The 9536-nt window shown below is 39.6% G+C and overlaps 1 protein-coding gene across 1 annotated transcript in view; it reads left to right on the top strand.

The window, feature by feature from the left end:
- The window catches only part of LOC103925502 (ubiquitin carboxyl-terminal hydrolase 4-like), a 48057-nt gene that overhangs the window by 3262 nt on the left and 35259 nt on the right, over positions 1-9536 (top strand). The window contains exons 2-6 of the mRNA XM_009334233.1: positions 7-106; positions 427-557; positions 4155-4281; positions 5453-5598; positions 5774-5835. Of these exons, the coding sequence (XP_009332508.1) occupies positions 7-106; positions 427-557; positions 4155-4281; positions 5453-5598; positions 5774-5835 (566 nt within the window). The remainder of the gene's footprint in view (positions 1-6; positions 107-426; positions 558-4154; positions 4282-5452; positions 5599-5773; positions 5836-9536) is intronic.

Below are 9536 nucleotides of genomic sequence, written 5' to 3'. Positions count from 1 at the left end.
TTCAAGCAGTGGAAGAAGTACGTGGGCTTCGACAGCTGGGACATGTTCGGCGTGGGCGATCCCGGCCTCTTCCCCGGGCCTATCGACAACTCGGGTCTCTTCGGCGGTGAGTGCTGCCCGGCGGCGCTGGGCCGGGGGGGAGCGGGGCCCTGGGCGGTGGGGGCCTGGTGCTCGGGTCGCAGCCCGGGCTGGGGTAAGTAACCTCCGCGTGCGGTCGTCTCGTCGTGCGTCTTTCGCTTTTGAAGCCGTGTGTTCTGGGAGGGTGCAAGCGGCTGTCCCGGCCCTGTAAGTGGGAAGACTGGTGCGGTGTCTACCTACCCGTGGGGGTGTTGGTATTTCTTTCCGGTCATAGTAGTATGTGTGTAGTTCTTGAGAAGAAAGGATTATGTTTGATGCTGTGCTTTCTTACGTCTGTCTCCCTTTTAGATCCAGAAACTCAGAGTTTAAAAGAACACCTCATTGATGAGCTAGATTACGTATTGGTTCCCACCGAAGCCTGGAATAAACTAGTAATGTGGTATGGCTGCATAGATGGACAGCAGCCTATTGTGAGAAAAGTAAGTATGGGTGAACCAAGTTCTCTTCAGCCTGCTTTCGTTATCTGATCTCTACGAAACTTAGATGATGTTTATTTTGCTAGATGTGAGTTAAGACAGGATCCTCAGCAGCTCTTTGGAGGTAATAACATGAGGTGTTTCTGCCTTGCTGTCTGAAAGAATGACCTTCCAATATTACAGTTAAAATGCCTGAATCTTCAGTGGTTCTCAGTTGACGAGTTATATGGGGTGAGAACCATGAACCTTGTTCTGGTTAACTTTTTACATTATGATTGTTTGGACTGGTGCAGTGGTCTTATGTTGCATGGAATAGTTTGTGCTTTGCTGAAAAATGCAAGTTGTTAGTCAAGCTTATCGACCTTCTGGGACAGAATGAGGCATTGGAATAAATTGTCTTTTGGTACAGATGGCTTAGGGACTTCCTCTGGAGTTCAAGGTGGTTCTTGTTTTCTCTTCCAAAACTCTGTGATTCTAAAGTCATGAGAAGAGACATATTCATGGTTTTGTTCTGTAAGTCTTATTGTTGTTTGGCAAATGCAGTCATGAATGCTTTCTGAGTATATAACCTGTTCCAGAAGGTGAAATTCGCAAGTTGCTTTTTTGGAAATCTGTCAGATGCTTGTTTATGGGTAAAAGGGTTTTTGTTTTTATTTTAGTCTTAGGTTTTTGTGCTGACTAAATCGAGTAGTGCCAGCCTATGGGGTTCATAAAGACTAATCACTATACCAAGCGAATAGCATTGATATAATGTACAGAATTAATATTGCTTAAGTTTAAGTAGCATTATGTTACAGTAAGGGTTGCTTCAAGGTGTACAAGACCCAGGGAAGTGTGGCACCAGAATGGTAAAAGGAAGGAAGATCCCTCTCTTGCAGGACCACTCATGCTGATCAGTGGTACTGGAACATTGTCATTCAGTGTGGGCTAGAAATTGTATGTAATGAGAAATTCTGACATCTTCAGAAAGCGTAAATGATCCCAGGCTTACTCTGCTGAGTAGGCAGAACTCCTGTGTAAACCAGAAGTGTGGGGAGTGGAAGGTTTTAGTAGAAACAGGTAATTTCTTGAGGAATAGAAAAACTAGAACTGTTACTGATCAGGGCCTCTCTGAGTGAGGAAGCTTTTGTTCATGAACTGGCTAACTGCTTTCACAAAGCCTGGCATGTTCCTAGACACTCTCTTTTCTGAAAAATTTGGAAGTGGGACAAGAGGTTTGGAAGCTATTGGGGAAGCACTTGGGTGACAGGCTTAACTGTATGAGCCTCCTTTTCTTGGGATATCAGATGCCACTATTCAACACTGTATTTAGCGAGGGCTAGAGCTTAGAGCTACTGTTGTTTTACAGACAGAAGATGCTGAGTTATTGTAGTCCGGTTATGAGTAAACTTTTAAAGTTTTGAGTTGCTATGAGAGTTTCAGTCTCAGTTGTTTATTGTTAACATGGTAACTGAGGTGGATTTTTACATTAAAAAAAATGCTGAAATATAGCAGAATAGTAGGCTTGTGGGATGTTACAGCCTCTCACAAAAAATATAAAGTGAAAGGTCAGTGGAACACACAAGCTGCAGCACTGCACCTGAGTAGAACGTGATCAGTATCTGGTTACAGTATTCTCCAGATAGCATTGGAAGTAAAGCACTTGAAGTTGTGGTCCTTGAATGCTTTAATCCTTTTCCTAAAGCTGGATCAACTGTAATTAGTACATCAAAATATCCATAAAAGTAGGATTTGGGAAGTAATTTTCAGGCATCTTTGTAATTTTACAAGCTGGTATTTCTTCCATTGCTATGTGCTTGATGATGAGAGACAAGTACAGGAGGATTAGATTAGATTTATTTCTGGTTCAGGTTTGTTTTGATAATCTCAAACCATATTTTCAGGCAGTCCTCTATAGAGCCCCACTGTGAAGTGTATTAACGTGCAAAACATAGAACAGTGTGCTTCCTCAGCGGTTGAATGCATGTCGTGCTCAGATTGCTGTCCAACGGGATGACCTGCGTTTTATTTTGACAGAGAACAAGCTAGCTGATCAGACACTATTTAAAAGACATCTGCAGGCAATTAGAGGCTGTTCTTGCCGTTCATCTGTCCTAGCGGACACGGTGATCTGATCAGAAAGAACTTCTTGGAAGGAGTTCTTCCATTTCTGAATATGGTTCTTATTTATTTGTTTCTAACTATAGAATCCTTGAGAACAGGAAGTCCTGTTTAATGAAATTCCTTCTGAAAAAGAAATGGAGAACTTGTGAATTGGTTCCTTTGCATTCTTTAAAAAAAAAAAGTCTAATTTGCCTGTCAAGAAGCTGTTTTAAACAGGGAGTTTTACTTTCTCTTTCTGTTGTAACAGCAAAATATTGAAGAGCTTTCCAAATGTATTGGTTAATTATTTACCTTTAAAGCACCTTGCATATCTAATACAACCCTATAAAAGCTCAGAAGAGGGAAGGATAATTTAGCCAAATTTTCACAATAAGACTTAGTCTTGATTCTTTGTTTCTTTCCAAAGCTGGGTAAAGTTTTTTTCTGTAAAATGATACAGATGTAGATCATAGCAAGTCTGGTGTCACGCAAATAGAATAGAATATTTCAGTTGGAAGGGACCTGCAACAATCATATAGTCCAACTGCCTGACCACTTCAGGGCTGACCAAAAGTTAAAGCAAATTATTAAGGGCATTGTCCAAATGCCTCTTAAACACTGCTACTTTTAAAAATTATACCTGATGGTTCAATGAAATATGATCTGAATTTCTTAGGCTTTATAGCTGCAAAGAACTGTGGAGAGAATTGAGATGTGGGTTTTTTTGTTTTTGTTTTTCCTTTTTTTCCTCCAGTTACATCACAGTTGTCTCAACTGGCCTCTGAAATGTGCTTTTCTTTCTGGCATAATGTTGCCAGAATTATAAATTATAAATTATGATCTGTAGGTGAAGAATGGTGTCTAGTCTTACAGAATACCTTTCTAAAAATATGCTGAAAGCTAGTGGGATGGGTAGATGTCCCTATTGGAGTATTCTCTCAAATGCGAAATTGATTTGAAAATGACTCTGAAATAAAGCAACGTCATCAAAAGGAGTTCTGACATATTTGTCTGTTTTTGCAAGGAGAGGGTAATGAGGCAGATTCTGTATACCATGCAGAAAAATAATTCATGCTTTGTCTTACTTTCTACTAATAGAAAGGATTTTGCTCCAGTATTCCAGGCTTGTTTCTTTTTTTTTATGTAAACGTTAGCCAAAGACTAGAGGCAAAAGGTAATATTTTTTTCTAGAATGCTCTGACTGTGTGATCAAATATTTTTCATGGGTAATTAGCTGGCAGTATCAGTTCAGCTGTGATGATGGACCTTTGGAACTTTGCACTGTGGAAGGAAAGCACTGGGATTTCTTACATTTTAAAAACAAAACAAAAACCCCAAAACAAGCTGACAGAGGTTGTGACTGAATCTGGACTCGAGAGCAAGTCAGTGTTCAGTTTATGGCTTGATTTACAAGACTCCTACAGACTTAAAATCCTTAGACAAGTGTACCTTACAGAGGACTGCTCAGTATTTTAACTTCATGTTATTTTGTTTATCGCATCTGCCTTCTGCTTGCAGGTGGTGGAATATGGTCTGTTTGTGAAGCACTATAAGGTTGAAGTTTATCTTCTTGAGCTGAAGCTGTGTGAGAGCAGCGATCCTGACAATGTAATTAGCTGCCACTTCAGCAAAGCAGATACTGTTGGTAAGTAGTTCTCTGATACATGAAGCTGTGCTCTGATGCTACCTCAAGATATTTTATGCCCTCCAGAACAAGAACAATGTTGATAAACGGGAGCAAGTCTAGTGGGTACCAACAGGACAGTCGGGGTTGGAGCATGTGATGTGTGAGAAGAGGCTGAGGGAGCTACGTTTAGCCTGGAGAAGAGAAGACTTTGGGGGGACCTCGTAGCACCTATGGGGAGGTTACTGAGAACATGGGGTCAGGCTATTTACTGAGTCACAAAGCAAGAGAAGAACGGACAATAGTCATAAATTGAAACAGGACAGATTGCAACTGAATATAATGCAAATGTTTTCCCTATTAGGACAGACAGACATTTGAACAGGGCCCAGAGGGGCGGGGGAATCTCCTTCCTTGCAAGTTCTGAACACCCGATTGGATAAGCCTCAAGCAGCCTGGTCTGAATTCAGTGTTGACCCTGCTTTGAGTGGTTGGACTACGAACGTCCTGAGTTTCTTCCAACCACGGTGATTCTGTGTGCAACACAGGGAGTTGTGGTTAAGAGCTTTGAGGAGCACGTTGCTTACTAACTCACGTCCTTAAGAAACATTCACGTCATTCATGTAAAGCAGTTCTGTCTCTGGTTCTCCTACGATTCCTTCTTCCTAGTGTGTGAATATTTTAGACATCTTCTTAATGGCTCTTCCTACACTTCTGTTCTTCCTGAAATTTGGCGCCTCCCCCTCTCCCCCTCTTCCCCCTCCCCACTATATTTTCCCGTGTAAAAATGCTGAATGTCAGCTGTCGTATATGTCCATAAAGATGCTTTTTTTTCAGTTTGCTGATGTATGGCCTGACAATAGTAACTGAAAACACTTCCTTCTTGAACTTACGTTTTCAAATGATGACTGTTTCACAGAAGTTGGCCTTTGGGCAGAAACTTCTCAATGTGTTTTGAACATTATTGGTTTGAGGGTTTGACAGGCAAATATATGACTGAAAACAGAAATTTTTCATTCTTTCAGACTAAAAATTAGACAAGCTACATAAGCAATTATAACTTCCATGATACATTTTCTACTTAAAGGATGTTGAAGGATCAGTGATGTACCTCCTTGCTGAATGTCTGGCTTGTCAGTTTTTTTTCAAAAGCACTCATGTTTTAGGATTTTTTTTTTTTCCTCCTGAACAGCTACCATCGAGAAAGAAATGAGAAAACTATTTAATATCCCAGCTGAGAAGGAAACTAGGTTATGGAACAGGTATATGAGTAACACTTATGAGCAGCTCAGCAAGCTGGATAGCACTGTGCAAGATGCAGGGCTCTATCAGGGTCAGGTAAGGGGCATAACTTTTATTTAGATTCTCATGTACTGCTTTCTCTGATACATAATTTTTTGCACTTGCTTTTATGTATTTTGAGCAGACATTGAAAATGTGATTTGTTAATGATTTTGCAAAATGTGTAGCAGACTTGCAGTTACCTTTCTTTATTACCTGAACTCTCTTTCAGGTTGTTCTAATAGAAGTGAAAAATGAAGACGGCACATGGCCTGGACAGCATTTCCTGGCAAAGTAAGCAAGCACGTTCTAAAGGTTTCTGCTATTTTGTCCAGCTTGTTCACTAGGCTTTAGTGACCACATGTTCTCTGTGAAAGCCTAGTTATCACTGGCTATTGTGGATTTCTTTGTTTTGGATATTTTGAAGAAGGAGAGAAAATCTTGAATATAAATATTCTTCAATGGTTCTGCTGCTGGTTTCTTGTCTTAGCAACAGTCTTCCGTGTTAAAGCCCATTTCAAATAGGTTGTGTAAGGATTAAATAGCTTAGGTTTCTATAGTGCTTAGGAAATGAAAGTGCTATTTATGTTGAGCTAGGCTACTTAAAAAGCTACCTCTGCAGACTGCACAGTGGGGGGAAAAAAAAAAAATCTGTCTCTACCGTTGTAGAACAAAAAGGATCTTGGAGTATATTTCCAAAGCTGCCAGTAGTGAATGCTCAGTCCTGGTAGTTCCCCCTTAAAAGGGGTATAGAAATAGCTGAGCAACCCCCTCTACTGCCAAAGGCAATTATAGAAACCTGTAAATACTGACACAGATACTCTCTTGCTAATATCTAATTTAGAGAAGAGATAAGTAAGAAGGGGGCTTGATGGAATATTGTATGCATAGAATGAGTGGTGTAGAATGGAAGTTGCTTGCAACGATAACGAACTGCTCATATCGAGTCATACTACAGAAAGTAAAATTAAATGATTGAAATGATTTTACTAGTCTGATGGCCTACGTGCTTTCCTGTGAGTAGGCCATCAGACTTGATATTGATAAAGAAAATGTTTTTCCGTCCAATATGGTTAACTTAGAGAACTTGCTGCCAAGTGATCTCATTTGAGATTAAGCTCTTACTAGTGTTAAACTTGAAGAATGGATCAAATAGGTCAGTGAAATCTATTTTGAAACAATTGCTCACTTCTGAGATATAATACTGGGTAAATGCATCAGGATAATGTCCGTAGGATTACAATGAACTTTCTGTAAGAGTACCATGTGAAAGGCATCTAAACATTCATACCATGTACTAGTTGACAGTATTAGAGAGGCACCCATGCAAGACTAGATCATAATCTTTTGTTTCCACATAAAGCAAAGCTAAAAAGGAGCCCTGTAGCATTCCCAGGCCTCTGTCTTTTCTTTTTTTCAGCAGCTAGTCTGATATGTAAAGGCTTTTAATTAACCTCTAGTGATACTTAAATGAAAGTGGTTACCAGTATGCAGATTAATATTTTCTAATGACATTGGAAATTATAATGTAAAACTTGTGAAATTGTTTGACGATGCTGATAATGGTGGCTGAAAGTATTGTGTTGTCATACATATAGGATTATCTGTTCCTTCGTACTTTGTCTTGGCTATTTCCTTGCCCTTATCTCTGTTAAGAAACTAAGCGTGTATATTCCACATAATGTCCTCCTTATACAGTTGGGTGCATTGGTTTAGCAAGTTCTGCTCTCTGGCTCTTGTGCCGTTACTTAGTCTTGTAGGTTAAATGCATAATAACTATTTGTTCAAAAACATTGTTTGGAAAGACAAAGAGGGGAGGAAGCTGGGCTGCCTCTCCTCTTTAGGATGGACATTGGTGTGTGCTGATCAGCGCACAAACTGCTGATCAAATGATAAGGACCTTTTTAAGTGGCCAGGGCACAAAGACTATCTCTCAGGAAAGCAGTATGCTGTAACGTCTTTGGGTTATAATGAGCCCTGCCAGACTGACATCATGCCTTGCTATGCCAAAGGTGGCTGTGTCATGTAACATAAGTTGGGTAGAAAGATTGGACTTTAAACTTCTTTCTGTGTTTGAAATGGAAGGAGGAAAAAGTTGAGAACTCATAGACATATGATAACAAAAGATGATGACGAGCAGTTAGTATTTTCCTGTTAGGTTCAGTGATGTTTTCTGTGCCATTTTATGTCTTTAAGCTAGTGATATTGTACAGCAGTTGCCTTGATAACCCCAAAACCGCATATGAATCGCACTCTCGCTGTTGAAATACGAGGAAGGCTGTACTGGATCGGGACCAGATGTGTCCAGTAGCCTGCCTCTTAGTGTGGGCAGTAGCAGATGCATGTAGGAGGAGTAAAAAAAGTTCCCTGTAAGAAGAGGGCATAATTAGCAATGCATCTGCCATGGTGTACTGCTGTCTTCCGGTAGTCTGCAGTTCAGACTCTTTCCGAGACAGCTGAGTCTAGATATTTATGTTGCATATATGTTGACTGTCTGGGGGGACTTCTCTTCTACTTTTTGGTGCTTCCTCTCTTGCGTGTCATCACGCCCTGTCAAATGTGGGTGGGCTGGTGGCAGTCTAGACTGGATCATTTGTATATGTTAAGTTTTCTTTCTGCTGTTCTTTCAAGGGTTATTTCACAAAGCTTTTTACCTATTTTTAGGGGATTTATATTTTAAAAAGAAATAACAAAGCTTTTTTTTTGTTACTTAATATATTCTTAGTGAGTAAACTAAATTCAACTTCTCTTACTTGAATCATGAGTGTTGCTCCATATTAATGCATTTATAAATGCTCTGTGCTTTCCTTTCATATCAGTCATAATCAGTTCTGAAGTTTACTTGGTTTCCTTCCCTTTTTTAGCATATCTTCATATAAATGCATAAATACTTAATACTCTGTAGTTTGTAACTTAATTTGATGTTTGAATATTCTCCAGCTAGTTCTCATGTTTTATTGAGAATCCTTAATTTTTTCAAGACATTTTCTTAAGGGTAGTTTCATATTTCATTTTGTTTTGAATACACTGTCTAAATTTCACTTCCTTATGAAGTTGAAAGTGCAAGTGCAAAGCACATGCAAAGATTTCTTACTAATCTCAGGTTGAGTCTTTTACATAAATTAATCTTGGAGCAGCATGGATTTTTTTTTTTTCCCCTTGGAGGGCAGGAATTCAATAAATAAAATCATTAATAAAGCTTTTCTATATAATTAAAAAATTTAGCTGCTTTTTTAACCATGTTCTTTCATTTGCCAGATATCTCAGCAGACGCCTCAAGGGAAAGCGTACTCTGACTTTAAGTGTGTTTTGAGTTGATCTTTTAAAATTTTTTTCTTTTGTTCTGGAAACAGTAGAAGTCTGTACTGCAGTGAAACATTGCCAGCATTTTCACTGTTTCTGTGAGCTGGTAAAAGACTCACTAACCTGGAGTGTAGGGTTCAAATCTTGTTACTGGGTTGGGACGTGATTTGTCTTTCCGTGGGCGTGTTTGTGCATATACATGTTGCATAAAATCAGTATTATATGTTTAAGACTCCAGATTAGTGAGTGTGGTACAAACTCGTAGGGACTGTTTATGTATATAAAATCTGTGGGTGATTGTGAGCAATTGAACCAGACGGAACTGGTGACAGAGGAAGGAGGAGAGAAGAGTAGCCAGAGAGAAGATACAGAGTTCCCAGCTCAGAAGAGTACCAGTGTCTTATTCTGTGCGCTCAGGAGGTGTTCAGGGTACGTTACGCTGTATTAATATCACAGAAAGTAATTCTGTAGTAAAGGAGGTTCTTGTCTGTAGGAAACAACTACTGCTTTTTGGAAGCTAAGGCTGATATCAGAAGTGAGTTGGAAGCTGCATTAACAGCATGGCTAAGAAGATCAGGGAGACTATCACCCTGAAAACCTGTTCTGCTCTTTTGTGAGGCTAAGCAAGTCTGTAATGTTGATAAGCTGTTACGCTTTCTAAATAAACTTACATTTTGAAGTTCTGAAGAACC

This window comes from Pygoscelis adeliae, unplaced genomic scaffold (genome assembly GCF_000699105.1).
Source record: "Pygoscelis adeliae isolate BGI_AS28 unplaced genomic scaffold, ASM69910v1 Scaffold411, whole genome shotgun sequence".
Lineage (NCBI taxonomy): Eukaryota > Metazoa > Chordata > Aves > Sphenisciformes > Spheniscidae > Pygoscelis > Pygoscelis adeliae.
This window is presented reverse-complemented; position numbering and strand designations above follow the sequence as displayed.